The 23,898-nt window shown below is 47.4% G+C and overlaps 4 protein-coding genes across 4 annotated transcripts; 3 read left to right on the forward strand and 1 right to left on the reverse strand.

Moving 5' to 3' along the window:
• Positions 1-2,508: 2,508 nt before the first annotated feature.
• ENH_00047470 (R1 protein, putative) lies at positions 2,509-3,493 on the forward strand (the record flags this gene model as incomplete). Its single annotated transcript, XM_013581086.1, has 3 exons — positions 2,509-2,583; positions 2,828-3,181; positions 3,347-3,493. 3 exons carry the CDS (start codon positions 2,509-2,511, stop codon positions 3,491-3,493), a joined length of 576 nt encoding a protein of 191 aa, XP_013436540.1.
• A 2,552-nt stretch (positions 3,494-6,045) lies between these two features.
• Positions 6,046-10,987, forward strand: ENH_00047480 (ATP-dependent nucleolar RNA helicase, putative; the record flags this gene model as incomplete). The annotated part of the gene is made up of 12 exons (XM_013581087.1): positions 6,046-6,603; positions 6,940-7,146; positions 7,574-7,909; positions 8,052-8,266; positions 8,415-8,511; positions 8,713-8,868; positions 9,139-9,242; positions 9,520-9,650; positions 9,864-10,075; positions 10,234-10,305; positions 10,525-10,646; positions 10,759-10,987. The coding sequence occupies 12 exons, from the start codon at positions 6,046-6,048 to the stop codon at positions 10,985-10,987; spliced, it is 2,439 nt and encodes an 812-aa protein (XP_013436541.1).
• A 1,374-nt stretch (positions 10,988-12,361) lies between these two features.
• ENH_00047490 (hypothetical protein, conserved) lies at positions 12,362-16,109 on the reverse strand (the record flags this gene model as incomplete). Its single annotated transcript, XM_013581088.1, has 8 exons — positions 12,362-12,402; positions 12,569-12,669; positions 12,969-13,183; positions 13,411-13,585; positions 13,942-14,000; positions 14,285-14,348; positions 14,620-14,713; positions 15,275-16,109. The coding sequence occupies 8 exons, from the start codon at positions 16,107-16,109 to the stop codon at positions 12,362-12,364; spliced, it is 1,584 nt and encodes a 527-aa protein (XP_013436542.1).
• Positions 16,110-19,027: 2,918 nt separating this feature from the next.
• ENH_00047500 (hypothetical protein, conserved) lies at positions 19,028-19,857 on the forward strand (the record flags this gene model as incomplete). Its single annotated transcript, XM_013581089.1, has 3 exons — positions 19,028-19,348; positions 19,442-19,534; positions 19,759-19,857. 3 exons carry the CDS (start codon positions 19,028-19,030, stop codon positions 19,855-19,857), a joined length of 513 nt encoding a protein of 170 aa, XP_013436543.1.
• Between the last annotated feature and the right edge of the window lie 4,041 nt (positions 19,858-23,898).

Genomic DNA, 23,898 nt, shown 5'->3' on the forward strand with positions numbered 1-23,898 from the left:
CGAATTAATTGCATTAAAGATTTAATTTCAAAAAGCAATTAATTGCATTAAAGATTTAATTTCAAAAAGCAATTAATTGCATTAAACATTTATTTCAAAAAGCAATTAATTGCATTAAAGATTTAATTTCAAAAAGCAATTAATTGCATTAAACATTTATTTCAAAAGTCCGTTGAAGTGCAGCAGCAAAACGCGTCGCCTGCTGCTGCAGCAAAGGCGCAGCAGCAAAATAAGAAGAGGAGCTTTTAGTCTTCTTTTGAAAATCTTTATTTCCAAAAAAGTTTATTCTTTTTTTGAATTTTAATTTTGCTGCTGCTGCAATTCAAAGCAGCGGATTGCTGCTGCTGCAAACTGCACTGCAGCAGCTCCAAGCAGCGCTGCAGCAGCTCCGAGCAGCAGCAGCAGTTCCAGGCAGCAGCAGCAACAACAGCTCTACGCAGCACTGCAGCAGCTACAAGCAGCAGCAGCTCCTCCGAGCAGCACTGCAGCAGCTCCAAGCAGCAGCAGCAGCAGCTCCAAGCAGCAGCAGCAGCAGCTCCAAGCAGCAGCAGCAGCAGCAGCTCCAAGCAGCAGCAGCAGCTCCCAGCAGCAGCAGCAGCAGCAGCGCCGAGCAGCGCTGCAGCAGGCAGGACTTCAAGAAGCCCGGAGGCTGGCCCGCACATATTACATTAAAGTTCTTATTTCAATCCATTTATTTTATTTATTTTATTATTATAAATATAATTATAAATTTAATTTTAAAATTAAAAATACATTCTTTTTTTATTTCATTCTGGGATAAACTCAAGCTGGCTGCAGCACGAGAAACCCCCAGCTGCTGCTACGACTCAGACGCAGCATAATTCGCGGAGCAGCAGCAGCAGCAGAAGCAGCAGCAGCAGCAGCAGCAGAAGCAGCAGCAGCAGCAGTACTAGTAGCAGCAGCAGCAGCAGCAACCTGTTGTAGAAGCAGCTCGAGAATCTGCAGCTAGAAAACGCAAATTGGCATTTGCTGCTGCTCTGAGGGTTTTCGAGTTTAAATGATTTAAATGCATGCAAAAAGAAGATATTTATTTAATTGTTTACTTGCATGCATTTAAAAGAAAAGATATTTATTTAATTTGGTATTTGCATGCATTTAAAAGAAAAGACTTTTATTTAATCAGAAATAAATTAAGCAGCAGCAAAAGCTGTTTTTTGAAGTGGCAAAAGTTTTCCAAAAGTGTCTTTTTCATTTTGAAAAATAATTTGAAAGTCCCTAAACCCTAAACCCTAAACCCTAAACCCTAAACCCTAAACCCTATGCCCTAAAACCTGTAAACCCCACGCCCTGTGCAAAAACCCTCTGAACACCAAACCTTTCAACCCCAAACCCTAAACCCTAAACCCTAAACCCTAAACCCTAAACCCTAAACCCTTATCTCCCTCGTGTCCAGGCATTGGCTGTGGCAAGTTGCTGCGCAGAAGGGAAGAAGCAATTTGGACACTTAGGGATTTCATCAAAATGAAAACAAGAGTTTGAAATGTGTAAATGCATTTTTAAATCAAAATGGAAATCAAAAGTAATAAAATGTCCCAAAATATTCTTTCAAATGAACCAGTTGGGTCGCAGCTGTATCTGTTGCTGTCTATACACCCGGAGATTTAGAAAAAGCTTCCAACTTCGCATTTTCGACTTTTTTAACACCTGGTGGAGCTTTTTGTCACAAAATTGATTTAAAACAAGGAAAAAGAGTTTAATAATAATAAATAAAAGTTTTAAAATAACAAATGAGCACTTTAAAGCGAATAAAATGCAATAAGTTGCGGCTTTCCCGCGCGGTCGAATTCACAAAGTGTGCAGCTGCAACTGTACATACACCTCAGGCACCCCCACGGAAACTCCCCCGCAGCGAGATCGAGGAGTTTGAAGCTCCAAAAGAATAATTTTCTGTTTTGAAATACTAAATTGAATAAAAAGGTCCATTTGATTGCGTTTTTGGGCGGCGAGCGGGGCTGGCTGCATGCACGGGCTGGGGCGGAGGCCCGCATCGCTGCGGGGCGAGGGCTGCGCTTCCCCCGCAGCTCCGCAGCCGCAGCATTTCTTCTCCAGAAGTTTCTTTTATTCTTTTTTATTCTTTTCTGTTCAATTCGGTCTTCAAACTTGCGAGTGAGTCTTCGGGAGCTGCGGAGGCGCTGCAGCGGACTGGGGGCTCCCCGCGCGCCGTCTCGGCCGCGGTGGGGCTCTTAAGACCGCCTGAATTCGCAGAAAAGCCCCTTTAAATGCCTTTCTTTCTTTTATTTTTCATTTAAATACTTTTATTTCGAAATTTGCAAACTTTTAATCCCAAAAAGAGTCCTTTTGCTGCTGCGGGCGGCAGATAGGGAGGGGTGCTGCGGCGAAGCCGGGTGTACGTACACCTCGAGGAGCGCTTTTTCTTTCCGCTTTTTCCGCTTTGTCAGTTCTTTTTAATTCTTTTAATTTGTGCAGTTTTATTAATTCTTTTAATTCTCTTTTTTGCTTTTTGCGGAGTGGTTTGACTGCAGCAGAATGGCGCCGAAGGAAAAGAAGACCAAGGAGCAGATCGCCGCGGCTGCTGCCGCAGGCAGCAAGAAGAGCAAGAAGGTTCGTTTTGCTGCAGCAAACTTTAATCTTTTATTTAATTAAATTAATTATTTCTTTCAACTAATTCTTTTAATTCACTTTCCACCAGCACAGCTGCTGCTGCTGCTGCAGCAGCAGCAGCAGCTGCTGCTGCAGCAGCAGCAGCAGCTGCTGCTGCAGCAGCAGCAGCATTCTTGCTGCAGCAGTCGCGAGAGCGCCGCTGGAGCTGCCGCTGCCGCTGCTGCTGCTGCTGCTGCTGCTGCAGAAGTGGTCGAAGGGGAAGAGCAAGGACAAGTTGAATTATTCGGTGATGTTTGAAGCAGCAACTTTGGAAAAGTTTCTTTCTGAAGTTCCAAAAATGAAATTAATAACTCCTTTTTCCATTTGCGAAAGATTTCGAATCAACGCCTCCCTCGCGCGCCGCGGCATTCGCGAGCTGTACAGACAGCAGCTCATCCGGCCCCTCGGCGACCAGCACCACGCCCACTACATCTTCACCAAGCCTGCTGCTGCGGGGGCAGCGGCTGGGGGGGCGCAGGCGCGGCGGGCGGCAGCAGCTGCTGCGGCCTCGAGGCCGCCGCCGGCGCTCGCACGGAAACTTCACACGGCGTGCTGCAGCGTGAGCTGCTGCTGCTGCAGCAGCAGCTGCAGCAGCAGCAGCAGCTGCTGCTGCTGCTGCTGGGCGTGCGGAAGCAGGGGGCCCGACGCGGCGCTTGGGAGATCAGCTGCAGCAGCAGATTCGACCAACACCGCTCTCACTGTGGCTTCGCGCGGCCTGCTGCAGCATGGGCTGCTGCTGCTGCAGCAGCAGCAGCAGCAGCTGCTGCTGCTGCAGCAGCGGGTGGTGGTGGCGGTTTTTGGGGGGTTGGGGGGTTTCAGGCGGCTGCAGGAAGCTGGGGAGTTGCGGCTAGCTGCTGCTGCTAGCTGCTAGCTGCTGCTAGCTGCTGCTGCTGCTGCAGCTGCTGCTGCAGTTGCTGCTGCGCATGGGTTCGTGTCTGTAAAGGTTTGGGGGCAGCAGCTGCTGCTGCAGGAAGAGAACTGTAGAGGGGAAAACAAAACCCGAAAAACTTTGGTTTGGATTTTTAAAAGTTTTTCTTCTTTGGCGGTTTTGCTGCTGCTGCTGCTGCGGTGTACGTACACCAGGTAGGTGGTTGCAGCTTTCAGGTGTCTGCGCAGCTTTTTGCATGCACTCAAGTTCCAGAGTGTTTAATTAATTAAATATATTTTAGTTTTTGTTTTAGACTTTTCTGCATTTGGGGCTTCCTGCATGCATGCATGCAATGCATTGCATGCAAAGGCTGCATGCATGCAGAGTCTTTTATCTCTGCATGCATGTAAAGTGTTTTTTCTTTGTGCATGCATGCAAAATGTTTCATCTTTGCATGCATGCAAAGGCTGCATGCATGCAAAATGTTTCATGTTTGCATGCATGCATGCATGCAGAATGTTTCATGTTTGCATGCATGCAAAGATTGCATGCATGCATGCAAAGATTGCATGCATGCATGCAAAGATTGCATGCATGCAAAGGTTGCATGCATGCATCTGTTCTCTCCATGATGATTTCAATGATAGGCCTGAGTCTTTCAAGAGGATCTTGACGACAACATTAGCCGATAAATTTCTGATCCGGAGAAAGTTGAATTTTTGCATATCTTTTGATTTCTTTTTGCAAAATTGTGAAAACTTCTGCAAAATGATGAAAACTTTCAAATGCTTTTGCAAAATATTAAAAGTTTTTGCAAAATAATGAAAGTTTTTGCAAAATAATGAGAGTTTTTGCGAAATTGTGGATGTTTTGGTGAGAGTTTTCGCGGAGTTGTGGTGATTTTTGAAAAATTGTTGAAGTTTTGGTGAAACTTCTCGCAAAATGATGAAAGTATTTGCAAAATTAATAAGTTTTTGATGGAAGTTTTTGCAAAATGGCAAAAGTTTTCCGAAATAATGAAAGTTTGTGGTGAAACTTTTCGCAAAATGATGACAAGATGACAAGTATGAAGATCGCGGCGGCAGTATTTGTTGCATGCGTCGAAAGTGATTATTAAAGGCATTTGTCTGACTGTTTTTCTCGGCTTTTTCTCCCGAAATTATATTTATTTAATAATTATTTTTATTTTATTTGCTTTTTAATTCAAATTCGCAGCAAAAGGATGCACAACTTTGCTTCCTGAGGAAGCTTCCGCGCAGCGCCGTTCTGGCGCTGCGCACGAGCTTCCGCCACGGCTGAGGGCACTTAGTCATAGTTACACTGATGCTGCGGTTGTTGCATGCGTTTTAAAGTTATTTATGATTTAAATATATTTTAATTTCTCTTTATTTTTGTTTTATTTATTTATTTGCTTTTGTTTGAGGCCAGGAGGCAAAAAAATGAGAAAAAATGAACTGATGACGCGATGACAAGAATGAGCGACGGCCAGGCAATCTTTGCCCTGGGTAGTCCTGTTGATTTCCACGAGGCATTTGTCTGATTCTAAAAAGTAAAAATAGTCAATTTGAACGAAATTGTTTCAAACTTTCACAATTTTAGTTATTTTCTGCACTTCCAGCCTTTATAATAAACATCAGAAACGATTTCCTGGAAAAAATGGATCATTTGAACTGCGAAATGGCGAAAAAGCTCAAAATAAGAACATGAATTCGCGTTCTTAGAGGCTCTCGACCTTCACTGGGGGAGCTCGAGGAACTTCTGCATTATTTGCAGAACTTTTTAAACTCCAATTTTTATTTAATTTTCTCCAATTTTTTTCTTTTGTTCCCTTGAGAATAGCAGCAGTTAATAGAAGATCACACAGAGGAGCCTTTGGGGAGTTGAAGATGGGGTGAAGAGTGGAATAGGTAGTAGCTAGGGGGTTATTTCCTGAAGAAAGTTTTCTGTGGAGTACTTCTTAGTTTAATTAGAATTAATTGGAACATTACTTTTCAAATTTGGAACACTTTATCCTCTCTGTTGAGTGCTGGAGAGTCGTGATCATGGAGGATGAGCGTTGTGGGGATTCAGAATTCCACAATTTGTTGGAATCCTTCTGGAACTTTTTGTTTTTCCTTTTTATTTTAATTTAAACTGCATTTTAAATTTGTTTTTACTTCTTATTCTTTTATTTGTTGCGCCGAGTGAGGCGCTGCATGTGGGGCCCTGGCCCCATAGGCCAGCCACTGAGTGTGGCTGCAGCATTTTTGCTGTTCTAACCACATCTTAAACCCCTTATTTAAACTTATATATTTAGAAAACAGAATTTGGGGATTTTTTCAGTATTTTTCTCTGAGGCGGAACAGCAGGGTTTTTTTGGAGCTTTCTGCCCCGACTTGAACTCGATTGAACTCCGGGGAGCTTCATTTTCCTCCAAAGTGTGTTATTTCGTTAGAAGGAATTTGCCTGCTGCGAAAAGTATTTCAAAAGAGTATTTAATTTAATTAATTCTTCTTGCAGAGGCCACTTGGAGCGGCCCGGCAGGCCTGGGAGCTTCGGAATTGCCTGGAGGCATCATGAAGGGCTCTCAAGATTCGGAAAGCTGCAAACTTTCCAGCAGCAAACCGACAGAAGCAGAAGATTCCTCTCGAAGGAAGAAAAACAAAAAGAAAAAACTGTCTTCTGCTGCAGTCGAAGGAGAAAATCTCCGCATTTCCCCGGAGGATTCCACTGGTGACCCTGAGGCAGTTTCGGAGCTTCCCGGGAAAGAAAACGAAACTTTTGACGCTAAACCCCAATCTCCGTCGAAAAAAAGAAAAAGAACTAAAAACAATTCTTCTTTTGTGGAGAAAAAGGGGGCTGAAGGCGGCGAAATTCCCGCAAAGAGCTCATCTGCAGCTGCAGCAACAGAAGAAGCAACAGCAGCCGCAAACGCCGATTCACCTGCAGCAGCAGCAGCAGCAGCAGCAGCAGCAGCAGCAGCAGAAGCTGAAGTTCTCGTTCACAAAAAATGCGGAGTTATAGACTCTTCGCAGACTTTCAAAGAGTTCGGAGCAGTTCATTTGGACAGGAGGCTCACCAAGGCCCTCATCGATGGACTCAATCTCCAGCATCCAACTCACGTGCAGGCCCAGGTGCTGCTGCTGCTGCTGCTGCTGCTACTCCTGCTGCTGTTCCTGCTGCTGCTGCTGCTGCTCCTGTTGCTGCTCCTGCTGCCGCTGTTGCTGCTGCTGCCGCTGCTGCTGTTGCTGCTGCTGCTGCTGCTGCTGTGAGTCACGCACGGTTGCTACGGTCACGCAGCAGCAGCACCAGCGTTTCAGTTGCAGCGGGCTGCTATCACATGATTTGCTTCTGTTTGTTTGCTGCTGTGGGTCCAGAAGAATGAATTTTTTCGTGAAAGCTTTTTTAAATGATCTTTTTATTTTTAAAATGATATTTTATTTCTTAAATTGGGTTTTGATTCTCTTCAGGTAATTCCTGTCGCTTTGAACGGCAGAGATTTGCTGATTGAGGGGAAGACTGGCAGCGGGAAGACGCTGGCGTACGTGCTGCCGTTGCTGCAGCGGCTGCTGCAGCTGCAGCAGCAGCAGCAGCAGCAGCAGCAAACGTCAGAAACGGCGGCGCTCGCTGCTCTTTCAGGAATGGTTCTGGTCCCAACAAAAGAACTGTGCATTCAAGTAAGCAAAAGCGTCGCAGCTTTCATGAGATCTTCGCGGAGTAAAAGATAAAGAATTAAAAAAATATAACTTAATATTTACATTATAAATATATATATATATATATATATATATGTATATATATTTAAACAAGTGCATGCAATGAGCTGCAGGCTTAAGGTGCAGCAAATGGCCACTTGGTCAAATGAATGCTTGAAACTTGAGCAGAAAACCCCCACACTTTGCAGAATAACTTTCTGCAAAAATTTTTCTGCAAATATTGCGAGTTTGTACTTTGGTGCTTTGGAGGGAATTGGGACAAAAGGGGAGAAAAAGAGTTGGGATTTTTTCGAAAAGCAGTTGGGATTTTTTCGAAAAGAGTTGGGAAAAGAGTTGGGATTTTGGCGAAAAGGATTGGAATTTTGTGACAAATGAGTTATATTTACAGGTGCATGACGTTATAAAGAGTATGTTGAAGTACACAAGCGACATTTTGTCTGTTTCGCACACCGCCAGCCCCCCTGGGAACTCTGGAAAGCTGCTGCAGCTTCCCACGATAATGGTCGGGACCCCCACCGGCATTTTGCATTTTCTGAATAATATTCGGCGGCAGCAGCAGCAGTTTGAGTTGCAGTTGGGTTTGGAAGTTTTGGTTGTTGACGAGGCGGACTTGCTGTTCGCTTTCGGCTTCGAAAGCGACACGAAAAGACTTCTTCAGCTTTTGCCCTCTACAGCAGCGCGACACTACCAAACTATTCTCGTTTCCGCCACTCAGAACCACGAGGTGAGTCCTGTTTACAAAAACCAGTTTCAATTATAAAAAAATCAGTTATTGTGATTGGAAAGATCAGTATTGGAGCCATTGTCCCCGCGGCTGGAGATCTGGACAATGCTTGCCGCTGAACGCCTTTTCTGCGCATTTGCAGCTTTCCCAGCTGCAGCATTTGATGCTGCACAAACCCCTCATCATTAAAATTGAGGAGGAAGAAGGAAGTAATGCAGACGGCAGCGCCGGGAGCTGCATTAGCGAGTTTTATTTCCAAGTCCCGACGGAGGCGGAGAAGTGGCTGGTGGCGTACGCGTTTCTTCGGCTCGGCCTTGTGCCCCTCAAGTGCCTGGTGTTTTGCAAAGATGTTTCGAGGTGAGCTTTTGGGTTTGAAGGCATTTTGTCACTTGGGAGCGCTGAATAGTTGAATATTCAAGAGTGTATTCGCGAACTGGCTTGGATTTCTGATCCCTCGGCGCAGCCTGACGAAGATTTCGCTGTTTTCTTGCAACATTTGATGCAGTGTCTACGCACTTCGGCTATTCCTTGACAGATTTGGAATAGCCAGCGGCGTTTTAAGTCCGACGCTGCCGGTGGCAGCGCGCGAACAGCAAATTCAGGTCAGCTTGTGAGTGTGGCGTGCACAGTGGCAGCTGCTGCTGTCTCACAGCTGCAGAAGCATTCGGATCTTTGCAAAGAATGCATGGACTGGGGGCTATGAGGACTAGGGGATATGACAGTTCTTCTCTGAGTCAACATGTTAACTCACACACTGTGGCTGGCACTGCGGAATGTCCTTGCTGCCTCTGGCCTTGTTGCAGGCATTCAACCAGGGACTCATAGATATTCTCATCACGAGTGACGGACAGTTCATGGAGGGAAAGAATCCGCCAGCAGACGGAGAGAGCTCCGGATCTGCTGAGGCCTCGGCGCCCACTCCGTCTACGGGGAAACGGCGACGCGAGGACCAAACTAAGGTAAAAGGACAATGGATTACGCAAAATAACCTGAAACTGTTGAAAAACAAGCATTTATCCTGTGAAACCCTCGTTTGGATAGCTAGTTTTTTGTTTTTTCCTGAGTTAAAATGAAGTGCAACTTCATCTGTTGTGAGGGTTGACAATGAAACTTTCATTGGTCCGAAATGAGCGGATATAACTTGCGAAACTACAGCTGGGCCTGCGCCAGCCAGGCCCCCTGAGACTTCATCTGCTGTAAAACAAGATAACTATTTGTTTTTCCTGCAGGCGAAGGACTCAGAGTTCGCCGGACATAGAGGACTCGACATGCAGGGCGTTGCATGTGTGTTTAACTTCGACGCACCCAGCAGCCTGAAGTCTTATATTCACAGGTGAGAAAGCCTTTTCAGGCCTTTGTTTCGTTTATTAACGTTCTTAAGGGCCTTTTCAGGTCTTCGTTTTGTTTATTAACGTTCTTAAGGGAAGCAATGCCCAGTCGGCGTGCCTGTGATCAGTGGAGAAGCTTTTGGAGTGGTCGGGGTTGCGACTTTCATTCTCTTTATCACTTTTTCTGAAGCCAGTGCTAGCGAGAACTGCGCAGTTGAATAGGCAGACAGGCATATAAGTAGAAAAAGAGTTTGTGCTTTCTCTTGCTGCGGTGAAATGCAGAATTGGCCGGACTGGGCGTGGGGGTTCTATGGGAGTTGCAGTTACCCTCATAGACGCATCCCAGGAGCAGCAGCAGCTGCTTTTGCAGCAGCTGCTCACAGTTCGGAGGTCTCCAGGATCAAATTGCAGCAGTGGGTCTTCTTTATACCGCAGGCAGTTAGTTTTCAAGTGCTGCGCACTTTTGCATAGCTGTTGCTGCACAGGGTGTGCACAGATCATCATAGCTCCGCACAAGAGATGCGTGACAGCGACCTGTTTGCCAGTTTCCGCACTTTAAATAAATAAACCACTCAGCAGTTTAACCCAAGTGCATTGTTGTTGCTGTGTTGTGTCTGTGGTCTTAGCGCTTACGCCGTTGTCGCTGCAGCTGCAAGACGTGGAGTGCTTCCGCTACCGAGTTGAGGACGTGAGGCGGGGCATCACAAAACGCGCCATTGCCGCCGCCGTTGCGCGCGATTTGCAGCAGCAGCTGCTGAATTCTGGAAAGCTGAAGGAGTTTTTCGAGAGAAACCCGAGAGACAGAGACGTGCTGAAGCGGGCATGCAAGCAGTTGAAGGTACGGCAGGCTGGTGTTGGCAGTAATCCCCACATGGCCATCTTCCACGAAGTCCACTCTCTTCAATCCGATCTAATAGCCAAGCTTTGCAGAAAATGGTGGCCACAACTTTACAGAGAAGTGAGAAGCAGCGGCGGAAGCCTGTCTTTTCTCCGCAGGAAATGAATGTTTCAAAGGGTCCTTTAGGACATCTACCAGATTACCTTTTGTCCCAGACGCAGCCAACACAAGTGAGTGGTCATGGAGGAGCTACCAAGAAACGAATGAGAGACTTCCTGTAACTGCGTGTTTGTGTGGAAAAATTGCAGCTGAGGTTTCGTCTCCGCACTCGAGCTTTCGACGTGTTCATGTAAAGTGCTTCCTTGCTGCTTTTGCCTATAAACGAAACTAGTTATATAATCCCCATGCAAGTAAAACATGAACATGTGATTTTGTTTTTTTTTTTGCAGATGACTGCCGTACAACTGGCAATCCAGCAGCAGACAGCCGAAACGGCAGACAAGAGGGGGCCATACAGGAACTCACATCGCCATGCTGTTACTGATCCTCTGAAGACTTTCAGAGCAGCAGTGTAGGCATTCATCTGGAACCCATGTTTCTTCTTTGCACAGTGAAGCACTGTGTGGATGCTTAAGTGCAGCATTGCCCAAGTGCGTGGAGCATTTTCTGAGTTTCTGCTGCAGGACCCGTGGCGCTGCCAAAGGGAAGCGCAGGCCACTGAGGCCGAAGATAAATCGGCAGACACAGCTCGCCAGAATGCCGAAGCATCCAGATGAAGTGGCTCCAGAAGCCCTGCCCGCGACTTCTGGGAGAAAGATATGGAAGCTGAGGCACAAGAAGCGAGTGGCTGTCAAGGGCCCCAAGGGCAACTTCCTCAGGAAGAGAAGCGTCAAAGGTCTCCGCAAGAAGTGACCAGCATGGCCATGGCCCGACTCTGTGGTTTCCTAATTTTTGCTTCAGTCTTAGTCACGCAAGTTTCTGCTGAGCTGCTAGCGAGCGTTCTAAGGCGTAGCTTGCAAAAACTGCGAGTCGAATTGCCACGTGTCCATTCCTTGGCAGAAGGACCAACAAAAAACCATTTCAATGTGTTTTGTCTCGCGCGTGAGCTGCTAGCATGTTTGTAGAGGGGAGAATGTGTCCTCTGTAGCCAGGCAGCAGTCAAGCGCTAGCCTATATTGATATTCAGCCAGGCAAATATACTTGTGCAGTTGGTGACGCAAACTGTACACAGCTGTTTTCCCTGTCGGAATGCAATTAGCTGCATGGAAAGAGCCTGTCACGCTACACGAGAGTTCATCTCTACCAAATCCTGCCTGCCTGCTTCGAAATGTATGCGCAGCCTGCACAGTGGCAAACATATGTTTAATCTGGCAGCTTGTAGTGCACCGGTTTGATTGGAGAATTCATATTTTGAAATTACGAAGGCCTTCTTTGATGACCAGAGCTCCAGCCTTTGCATAGGTCTCCAGCAGCATTTTTGAGGATGTGTGTCTCATGACCGCCTGAACGCCAAGGAAAGAGCCCACAGGCATATACTGTTTGTGATGGTGCTAACCAAAGCCTGTTGCTCCACATGCTCGTCGAAAACAAATTATAATAGGAACACGCCAGGACTTAAAGTACACAACTAAAGAGCTACGGTGCGCGAAATGGACGGGAATCCAGCCATGCTCTCAAGTTTGTTTGGCAATGCTATTTAAAAAAAGAGGTAAAGATGATAAGCGTATGGAAGCAAGGTATCTATTGCGAATGGAAGTCAATACTCACCTGCGCAACTGGCAGGGGAACTGGCGGGTTCGAAGTAGCTGCAATTGTTGCAAATGAGTGCCTATAGGCCAGCAACACAAGGAGAAAAATATCATTTGCTCGCAAAATGTGGTGAACTGCAATTGGCCAGTCAACAGCATGTGGATAAAAAGCCGTGAGGCTACTGCTGCTGCACAACCATTTTACATCTGCAGCGCGCAGCAGCGAAGCAACAAGACGCCTGGTACCGCTTCTAATAATTCCGGGCAAAAAGACTACATTCTACTTATATTTAATCGACTTTTTGATTTGCACGCCTATTTAAGCATCTAAATTTGTGATGTTTCAGTTTCCATTCTTCGTTACCTCAAGATATATGGAAATATCCGACGGGGCTCTCCACACTTTGTTTCGTCAATGCCTGCTCTATAAACGCACAGACCCACCGCAGCAAGAAGGGAGAGTATGAAAAGTCCGGCTATTTCAAAATTGACACTTCTTTCCACAACTGGCTGTGAACACTGGCGGCCTCTTTCTCCCTTACCGCTGCGCCGCTGCCTGTAAAGCCTTCTTGAAGGATCCTGTGCAAAGCGGCAGAAGCAGAATAGCTGTCAAATTCGTTTACCAGCGCAGCTCTATGGAATGTTGCAGGCACGCACTGTGAAGCAATTAAAATCTGTCTTGATGGCAGGCACCGAAGCAGCTTATGTGATGTGTGTGGCATTCCAAAGCCACTGGCATCCTTACGAATCGGCGTCTTCTTCTCTAACTTCGCCCGGCTCTCCGCCGTTCTTATTCCCTCCGCATAAAAGCATAGCCCGCTTGTAGGTTTTCCTTCTTCCTCCCACCTAAAATCCAAGTTATGCGCAGGACAAACTGACGAATTGTTTCGCATCTTAAAAATTGCCACACAATGCGCAGTAGGAGCTGCTAAGGCTTTTATTCCACCTGCGCTTAAAAGCATGCATGCAGTATTCGTTTGTGTGACACTCATTGTTCATGTTGTACAGGCAAGCACACTGCGCATTTGTTAGTCTGGCAGCCAATCAGATCCTGCTCGCTGCATGTAGAAGTTATGCATTGTATGGAAAAAAGCGGATAAATGGATAACAAGAAGGGGTAAAGTCCTATGTCTAGAGAAGCGCACCACCGCATCAACTCTCTCCCTGCAAGATTAGTGAGAGGAATGGCGGCTGCTGATGCGGCTGTCTTTGAGCCACGGATCGTCGCCGTCATTTCATTCATGTTCACGTCTTCCCATCGCATAGACAAAATCTCCGAAGGCCGGAGACCCGCGCCAATTCCAACCGCGAATAAGGCACAGTGCATGGTGTTCGGCGTAGCAGCCAGCAGCAGATAAACCTGAAGGGTCGAGCGCAGAAGCAAACGCATAACCGAACACAACTACAAATTCCCGAACGAATAACATAGGACTAATGTAAGACAACATCCAAAAACGTATAGCCAAATGCAGCTATGCACTCTCAAAAAGGAAACATGGACTAAATAGATCTTAATGAGTTCATTCGACACCCGCGCCCCATCACACCTAGATTGATAGGCGAAGGGAACGCAATAGTTCGGCTCACCTCTTCAGCTGTTAAAGGCACAGAAACGAGGGTTCGCTTTGTACAGCCTCTTATTTTGCGAAAGGGGTGAATGCTCTCAAGTCGGCGGGTGTGCACTGCATATTTCAGCGCAGCTAAATACGCAACCTGATGCAGCACCTGCGTGCGCGGAGAGCAACTGCGCTTCTTCAGTACCCTACAGCGAACAAAACGAGACCGCAAAGAAAAGCGAAAGTGCATGCGGCAGCAGGATGGGGCACATGAAATTGAGCAGATACACGCAGAAGAGCAAGTCCGTGTGTACATGCAAACCATGGCAGACGCACATGGGGCTGGATGCTTCGGAGAAATAGCTTTAGCGTACTAGGAAGCGAGCTAAACTGCAGTGGCAAGCTCGGACGTGCAGTTTACGACGGAAATACAAAACTGGAAGTCACACGTTCGCAAGCCGCAGTCCACTTTCATGCAGGTATGCTACAGCAGAGCAAATTCTATAAGGTATCAAAGGATAATGCTCTAATCTTTAATAAAGTAAAAGCCGAAAAGCTTTACCCTAAATACTTTTCCCAAACTGCCGAGGAAAGATTTGCAACAGGAACGTCCCCAATCACCTGCACACAGAGCAAGGATTCCTAGCAACGCTTTGAGCAGCACAGTTCTACACCAGTCATAATATTTGGGCTTTCGCGCCAAAATCAAAAAGATCGAAAGTAAAAGCAGCGGTGAACAGCACTTGAAGAGCAACGCCCTCAACAAAAGCAACAAGAGAACTAGCAGCTGTACAAACAGGGTCCGCAGCTTCACAGACAAGCTCGCTCCCAACAGCTGAAATAATTCCACCAGCACAGGCGAGCAGCAGACAGCAAAATCGACAATGAAACTAGCAGCAGCGAACCTGCAAAATGGACTGCCAGAAGCCTCGTTCAACTCGCATTGTGTTGCTCCCTACTTCCTGTTCTCTGAAGTGCGCAGCAGATAAAGTCACAGCGGACAGGGGCGTCAAAATATCAGTTGTGAGTAGTGCTCCAGACATTCGCAGCATAAATGGACAAACAGCAAAGATGGCAGATAAGGCTAGCTCATGTGTTTTAGTCTGTTTGAGCTCTCCAACTACGACTGCTCACAAATACTCCTAAAGAAACTTTCCCCTTCTAAACTGTCAGTTCGATGCAGCCGCATCCCATCATCAACTGCTTTACATTCAGACAGCTTTCATTTTCCTTTTCTCACCTGACGGGCCAAAATGCCTTTTCAACGAACTCCCTCAATGTCTCTTGGCCTAGAAGGTTGATTGTAGCGCCGCACTTGGAGCAAAAACGTGCCTCTGAGTTCAACAGCAAAGAAAACAACAGATACCAAATGCAGCCTCAGCCTCAGCCCACCCGCAGCCCCAGCAGCAGCACGAGTTCTCAAGCGAAAAGCACTACAAACCTTTCAGCTCAAAAGCTTCAATACGAAGAAGCAGCCAAAGACATGGCTCTGGAATCTCAGTTATCGCAGTTAGCTACGCGAAAGATCTTCTGTATTGTAAATAATTGCGGGGGAATTCGTGCGTCACTTAGTGAACTGAAGTCCTGCACATGAACTGTTGCTGTATTTGTGAACTGAGCCAACTAAGCACTTGCAGCTCTCTTCTAGGGACAAGAATGGTTGATTATGTAACTAATAACTTTTGCAAACCGGATTTTCCCACCCACAGCAGCAAGCGCATGCAGACTGCTGACCACAGTCGCACTTCACTATATCAACCGGGGATTGAATCGGCGCAAATTGGCAGAAATGTGCAATTTGTGAATTTAACTTGTGCTTGTGCATGCATTGCCAGAGAAATGTGCGAATTTAACTTGTGCTTGTGCATGCGTGGCCACTTAATTCATGTGCTCACTGCTAGACAGTCGGTGGTTACATCTGTGGCATCGGCTGGGGGTTGGTTTTTCGGAGGAAGCTCCTACCGGCAGCTCAGCTGTCCCCTCTGCCTCATCCTGAGCCTGCTGCTGCTGCTGCTGCTGCATAAAGTCATTCTGTTCCGCCACAAAAGCCAGAATCTTCTGAGTTGGGGCCACCGCCAGCAGCCGCGCTATCAATTCACTTCTAGTGCCTTTGCTGGGCAGCTGCATCTTCCTACAGGCCGTACGCAGGCCAGTGATTGGAACGCCACAAAGTCCATCTTTATTAGATGAATTCGGCGGTGAAGTTGAATCTGCAGCACCAGCATCTTCCAGCGAAACGGGCGTGCAAACAGCCCCTGCGGTGTTGGGCGGAGGGTCTGAAGCTCCAGGGGCTGCTGTTTGGCTGCCTTTTTGTCCTGAGACGCAGTCACTTCCACTCTTTATTGCAGGTGGTGCTGAAATTTCTGCTTCTCTTTGCACCTGGCCACGTTTTCTTTTTGGTTTTGACGCCGCAGCTCTGCCTCCATCCGCAGGTAACGCTGCTGCTTCAACTGCTGGTCTCTTTGCTGTTGAGGCTGTCTTCGCCCGACTTGGCGTTGCATTGAGGCTAGAAGAAAGTACAAGAGATCGGGGGGCTGCAGATGTGAAGGCAAACGAGGCCTTTCTTTGCACTTCCTTTCCAGCAGCCACAGCCAAGTGCTGCCCCAGTAGCAGCCCAGGTAAGCCCCGCCTGCTGTTGCCTTTGGTCCAAACCGTTAGACTTGCGGCCTCCGAATTGTGCACAAGACAGAGGAGAAAGCCAAGGAGAAAGACGGCAAGTCTGCATTTCATCTTTGCTTGTTAGCTTCATCCTAGACTTCAGCGATTGGAGCGAACCACCGTACAGAACCGGGCAACTTTCAGCCCTCGGCGTTTTCTAACTAACATCATTCGCCCCTCCAAGAGCCCCGTCTTTGCTCATCGAAGCTGCATACCCGAAAGGTTTCGCCTTAGCAGAGACACACCTATTACGTGTGCACAGACACTTGCAGCGACCACACTCATGAGTCTAGCGGCTGGACTTCGGCCTCCTGCTCTGCAGCAGCGCCGCAGCAAAAGTCATATTTCGGCTTTTTTTGATGCTGTGCGTCGAAAGATGCACTCCCTGTAGAGAAAGATGCGTTGATGTTGTTGAGCGCTGCGTCCAATATCATGTGTCTGCACAACGCTCGAAAAGGCGGGAGAAGCTGAGCTCTAAGCCCCTTTTCTGGATGTTACAGTGGATTCAAAAGCACACGAACTCCCTGCAGTCTCTGGCCTTTGCGGAAATAGGCACCGAAGGAGGACCACGGCAATGAACTCAAGAGACGAGATCAAGAACCTAAATGCAACATGAAGCGATGCGGTAAGAGAAACACAAGAAATTCGAGACTGTATACTCCTTGTTTATATAATTTTTCGATTTCCTCTTTGAAATAACGTCAGCGAGCGGCTTATCTGCAAGAATGGGGGGCCGCTTCAAAGGCCAGAGCAGACACAGTTACTAGGCTGCAACCAGATGACCCTGCTGAAGGCAGCGCCTGCGCAGGAGGCTCAACGCCAAAGTGCCAGCTTTTTGAATATTTTTTGCATATTTCAAGAATTAATGATTTCTTTTTGCGGTTTTGTCAAGAAAACACGCCAGTTTCTTCGGCCCGTCAGTAGAAGTGGCCATCCCACCTACGTCGAAGCTCACACGTTTAGTTGAACTGATGGAACCTGTGTAAGTTACAAGTCCTCTGGCCTCTAGGACGACTCTGCGTGTTTAACTTTAAGTGATATATTGTAGCGCTGTAGTCTCTCGCTGGATCACGCACCACTTCGCAGTGAAGAGAAAGCAACAGATGGCACTTCGGTGTTTTCCCGCACAGTCGTTGTTCGGCTTCGATATCTTTGGCCGCTACTTGAGCAACAGGCAGCATTGTTGAGGGAAATTTTTGGTAGTGCAGCAGTGATGCAACACCTATGGCGATGGAAAATAAAGGAGCAATCGATACATAAAGATCTACGCACATCGGCTTGCCTCTGCCACTGCTTGCAGAATCACAAACCCTGCAGTTTCTAACAGACCCATCACCAATTCTACAGAGAGGCAGTAAAGTGTGTGGTAGGAATGCACAATGGGAAACTTGATCTCTGCGCATGAAGGCGCTTTGAGCAACTGCGAAAGGAGTCGAATTTCTCATTCGCGCTCCAGACGCTGTTGCATGAGTTCGCGGAATGCTCCCTGATCTCCGCAGGCAGAGCTGAACAAGAATTTCTTTAGAGAACCAAAGTCCGTGTCGGCACTGGCTTGCGAAGTTTCCCGCACATATGCTCTCAATTGAATAGGACTACAATTACATTTGCGTTTAAAAGTGTCCATTAAGCCTCCCACTCATTTCAGCTGTAAGTGATAATAACTAAATGGCCCAATGCAGTTTGATGCTTTGTTTGTTTGCCTTATCATTCTCGTGGGGACTTGCAGTAGCCAACAGAATGCGCAGCAACCACGCTTTCTCTTTCACCGGCAAGATGAAATTGCTCTTCGTACATGTTTGTTAGCTATACAGGCTCGTGAAAAGCAAGCAAATTGAAAGCCGCAGCAGTTTTTCTTTCACATTTAAGGGAGCGAATCGCTTGTCTTCCGTCTCTCTGACTATGCTGGCTAGCCCACAGACAAGGAATATTATGAAATACTCTATCAACATGAAATTTAACTTTGCCCCGCAGGAACATTGCTCGTGCTCTTGAGATCTGTGTTCATCCCATCAGTGTGCGGCAGTTACGCAGGCTGGTGGTGAGGCAAATATTGATACGCCAATTTTGACCCGCCAGACAGATCCACTGCTGCTTTTTAAATAAGTTCCATTGTGTGTGTCTCATGTGAGCGTGCTTTTTGAGCCAGTGCGAGCGCAACTTCAAGTGCCTTCAGCCCCACACCAGCTTCCTATGATCTTCAGTGTCTCTCTGGCAGTTGAAACGGAGCTTCTACCCCAGTACCCCCTGAGCACGCCTCGAGATAACGGCACAGAATTGAAACGTCAATTTTTTTAACGCCACGAGTATATTCAACAGGCAGGTTGACCATTAGATCAGAGCTTTTTGGCTCAGTCACCCGTGTCCCTTGCGGTGCGCTTCTACAGTCTTGCCACCGGGCATGGTCTGCTTGCCTAAAGCAGATTTTAGAGGCAAAAGGCCTAGTCTGCAACAAGTGGCCTGTTACTGGAAACTATTAAATATGCTTTCGAACAATAGTTGCTGAAGGATCTGTGGGCGAAAAAAGGAAAAGTGTTACGCTGCTGTTAACTGCGGACAACAGAGGTGAAAGTCGCCTTCTCCCAAACTACTTTGCTGCCTTCCACTATTTTTTCACTATTTCTGAGGGAAATTCAATAAAAAGAAACATTTTTTCACTAGAGGCAATGTGGTGCGAAGGCAGACTAGGAGCAGATACTATCTTGGCCCACAGAGCCACCGGCTCTGCATCCTTTTTGACCAGTTGCAGTTCGTTCAAAGGCATGCGCCCGATTTGTAAGGGTTCGCCAGCAAACAAATAGCAGGTTTGGGGTCTGTTGCTGTGTTTTAGCATAAAAGAATACTTAAAGGCGAAACATTAATGAACTAAGTGGCTAGTGGATTTTTTGCGTCTCACGGAGCAGTCTCGTTATTGCGGCAACTGCTCAGAAAGGTGTCCGCGCCTGCTAGCTTTTGTATCTTTTGCTTTTACCCCTGTGAAAATTTAAGAAACGATGGTCGGTCGCTATCCCGTGATTGCCTTTCTTTTGGTTTCACTGTTGTGGGGAAGTTGCCTCTGCTCGGCGTTGGGCCGTTCGGCAGGGCCCGCTTTGACACAGGCCGTTAAAGACAAAGTTTCCGAGCCCGTGAGAAGGCCGCCGTCTGCAGAAGCAGCCGATAGGCCAATCCCTCAAGTGAAGGCTAGCGAGGAAATAGAAGAACAGGGACCGCCTGCGCGTCCTCTCTTGAAGAGGCCTAATACGTGGGCTGTATTGTTTGCTGTTCTGGGACTCGCCCTGGCCCTGGGATACTCCGCTACCGCTCTCGATACTGCGGTGAGCAAGATCTACATGTCCTCGCAAGCACTGTAGTCTTCACTCGACACGTCTGTGGGGGATTCTCCTTGTGCATCACTTGGTGGCGCGCAGCATGAAACGGACACCGTAGACGAAGACAGCAGCGAGGAAGAGGACGAAGACATAACTTGGAAATCAGGAGGAGCAAGGCCCCAAGAACAAGCCGTGAGCAGTGAATGGGGCCGCAATTCCACGACGTCTAAGCTGCTTTCTCGAAAATGGTTCTTTTGCAGTTTGCAGTTCATCTGCAGAGCAAAAGTTTTCCAGCTGCCACTTTTTATTCCAAATGCTCCACGGAGGAAGATCAAGACAGCGCTTTTACATCTCGTTCCCCTCAGCGAAACTCCCTTCTCTGCGCATTTCCACTGTGTGCTTATTGATCCACTCAGGCTGCAACATTTTACGATGTAATTGACGGGGTAGCAAGCTCCAGGGAGTCTCAGCCGCTTCTCAAGAATGAAAAAGTTCAAGCTCCGGTGCGTTACTAGAAGACAACTGTTAATGGCAGACTTGCAGTCGAAGCCATCCTAAAAACGAGAGCATGCATTCCCACAACTTGAGGTTCTCAGGAGCAGGGCTCTGGCTTCAGCTAGTCCAGATGTGCCATTGGCCTTGATGCAGCGTTTGCAGGGCCTTTACTTACAGGTCACAGTGCATTGGTGTCTCATTTATTCTGGCAACGTCTGCGCACGATTTTATTGTTTGGAATGTGTCCTTGTTGCTTTTTCGCATGCCCACTTGCTTGTATTTCCAGGGAGTCTAAGTGTGTTCTTACGTCAAGCAGGACTTCAGAAAAGAGTGGTGCCCATGTCCTATTCCTCTATTTTTCCCGTGTTTCATCTGCTCACTGCACCGCGAACTGGCATTCGCAAGCTTCTCAACGAGCTTTTCATTACAGTTTATGCACCGTAAGGGGAACGTAATGCCAAAATGTTTTTGATTGTGCAGCAGGAAAGACGAAAAAAGAGGAAGAGGCAATCGCCGTGGCAATGGCTTTTAGAGAAAATGGGAAGAACTTTTTATTCGTTTTACTTCTTGGTAAGGCTGATGAAGAGAGAAATTTCGCAGTAGCCCACGCCTATACGGGCCAGCAGAACTGCTGGAACTTTCATGTCTGCACTAGGTAGGCAGCTGTCTTCAGATTACAACTGAAAATATCGACGGACACGCTCAACGCGTGCAACTGCAATTCCCTGAAACCCAAGCCTTCCTTATTGTGTGTATGTGCAAACAGGGTTCCACTGGTCCTTCTGATGACTCACCACCAAACAGCCCCTTCGTGAGTACAAATTCCCTGTTAGTAATTGCTTCTGATTCTTATCGAACCTTACATTTGCATGCAGACTGAAAGTGCATGTTTGCCTCAGAGGCCCCCGACGTATGTGGCCCCCGTTCTAGAAGACAGCCCGACTGCCTCTGGAGTACGCTTTGGCTTTTTAAATGTTAATTCAGTCAGTCCTTACGTCAACAGAAGAAATGCCGAGTGGGTATTTGAATAATGTTGCATCAGATGATAGTGGTGTGCCTGTCCAACTTGTCTCTCTGCAGGCATCCTGGCCTGGGCCTCCGAGTGAAGAAGGCCGCAAATAATGCGGAGCAATAGACATCTAACAGGTAGGAAAGGTTTTTTTACACCAAAGATCGGGAACAACGCTATGAACACCCCTAGATAGTAGATAACTATAGGGGTGTGCGGCCTGTTAATCGATTGCTGTGTTGCGACTAAATAAGGCCAGAAGTACAAACTGAAAGAACCACATTTTTCCCTTGATGGCCACGCAAAGCGGAGTACTGATACGTTCCAGCGCTTGCTCTGCACGCAGTGACAATGAGCAAAGTCCGACAGCAGGACATTTTATTTGCGTTTGTGAATCCCACCCCTTCACCTGTAAATGTCGTTCATTTGAAATTGGTTTTCTCCTCGTTTTGCATATATTTTTTCGCGGCTGTTGCTTTGCTCCAAATATACAAGCAATGCGCCTTTCGTGCCAACTGAGCAAGTAAAAGACTCTTGCGGCCTATTGCATTGGTTGACCTCACACTGCGCTGAACGACGAAGCACAGCAAGCTTTGGTTGTTTTAAAGGGTTGTGCCAGCGTGCATATAGCTTCCAACTTCAACAATACAGCAGCTACCACAGACACATTAGGGCACCAAGGGCAACCAATGCAACGCGAGTGAGTACATTTCCAGAAAGAGACACAGGAGCCAGAATAGCCAAAAGGCAAGCGAAGGCAGCTGCTGGGAAGTACACGAGGCGAGCTGAACCAAAACAGGCAACTACAGCCATGTGCTGCAACGGGCTGTATGGAGATGAAGTCACCGAAGCAAAGGGAAAGACAGCCTGCTATACGCAGATCATCCAATCATCCAAGAAGAAGCTTCAGTAGGGATCCTCAGAAAGGCGGTCGGTGGCATTCTTGCTGGGCTCCTCCAAAACGAGCAGATTCCGCAGAGAAAAAACGCTCGTTGCATGGACGCATTAAAGAGTTCATCGGAAGCAATCTATGGCGTCAACCACGGACAGCAATCGTAGTGAAGCTGATAGCTGAAACTTGCGAGGGGCCGCCAAACTGTGCAAACAGGCAGAAAAGTGGGCAAGGTTTAGTCAAGGGAGAAACCCGTAACTAGCCGTTTTTCGGTTGATGGGTTTCCTGTCCGTGACTCCTAGAAGGCTCTCCTTTGGTACTGCGAAGCCCTTAAACGCGCAGCGGAAGCGTGCTGCGGAGTCGCGGGAAGGCGGGAAGTGGCATTTCACAAAGTCCAGACTGGTGCAATCAAAGAAGTGCAACTGCGAAACTCCACGCGATCTGCACGATGCAAATAAGCATGCAGTGGAAGTTCTTGTTGGCTCTGGCCAGCCCAGGATCCTATCAGGCGGGAAACCGGCCCATGATCCTATCAGGCGAAAAGCAGCAGATTAACGCTTGCAGTAACAGCTTTGGGCTTCGCTGCTTCCAACTTCTCACCTTTGTCGCCCTTACTACACACAATACAAATAAGCTTATAAAGAGACAATTTAGTGTATCCTTCGCTATACATGCACAGTGCACTAGTTTGCATCGCATGAATCCTTCTGAAGAATGCAGCTATGTATCAGGTGACGCTTGGCACATCCACGGAGAAAACGTTGAAGTACTACTGTGACTCCGCCAATTTGCAGAGATCGCACGAAGTGCACGGTTAAACACTTTCCTCAAATGCAACACTAGGAAAGAACTCAGATAACCATTCAGGAAGCTTTACAGCAGTATATTTCTTCGGCACAGGACCATCCGCACAAAGGAGATGCCGCATCCCCGCAAAGACCATCAGGGTCGTTCCAGCGTGAATCCACGTAAAAGGAGTCCTAGCTTCTCAAGTCCCACAAAAGACCACACAGCCCTTCAACTATTCTACCAACCACCTTGCAGCACGATGCAGACAGCCCTGGGAGAGTTTGCGGTTGACACTTCGTGAAATGTTTAGGTGATTGGGAAATGCGGCCGATGATGGTGATTGGGAAATGCGGCCGATGCTACTATGCAGTGCCCTAATGAAATGGTTCGCTGTCACCTTGTCAAGAGACCTTCAGGTGCTCCCGCTTGTAGGTGAAGCTCTCTGGGTCCTGAACATCTGACCCCGTCATTACATCTTTACTGAAACACGTATATTCGCCAAGTTTCCGGAGTGCCTCAACAGCTAAGCCAGAACGAAATGGGAGAGTTAGTGCACTGCAGAAGCACTAATCGGCTTCAACGTAAGCGTGACTCCAGTCACCACCACTGGATGCTCAGTTAGGCTCACTTTTATTCGACAATGATGCCACGTTTTGCCACCACTCACAAGCATGCGGTGTGTCCAGCGCATGTGGAGTGTGTAAGTAGAGACACATGCAAACAATGCAACACAATCCACATTATAGACACAAGCACCTTGCCAGTCAGCAATGCCAACATGCCAGGATACACGGTTACGGCCTTCTGCTTTGAGTCCACGTAGCAGGCCGAACTATCCCACCTGCAGTCCCCAACAGCCCAACTAGTGCACAAGATATAATTATGATTCTGAATACAAGCTCGGAATTGCATGACAGTGTGCGTGCTACGTCACACACAGCCTTGCTAAACAGGAACAAACGTAGGCGCTGCTTATAACCGTCTGGTTTCGGACCGCACAGGATGCGCGTCTTTGCTCAAGACTCACAGATATCGTGCACAGTGCCTCGCACTTTAATGCATGGTTGCTGTGTACATCAGCTAATGTTTAGAAGACTGGTGAATGCGTCAATAAAAATAGTTGGTCATGAGTCTGTAGTGTGTTTAGTCGAAGTCACTCACACCACATTCTACAACGGAGACCCCAAATCCTGCCATCATGACCTCAGCACCACATTATAAACAACCTTGATTAACGTCGCAACTCTTCAAATTTGTTAGGATGAACACGTCAAGATCCTTATAAGCACAGTGGCACTGCGCCCATAAAGCAGGTACTCACAGGCTGCAGCCCCCGAGTAGTCTCACACGTTGAACCCTAGAATATAGAGC

Source organism: Eimeria necatrix, genomic scaffold, assembly GCF_000499385.1.
Source record: "Eimeria necatrix Houghton genomic scaffold, Enh_scaff365, whole genome shotgun sequence".
NCBI classification, from domain to species: domain Eukaryota; phylum Apicomplexa; class Conoidasida; order Eucoccidiorida; family Eimeriidae; genus Eimeria; species Eimeria necatrix.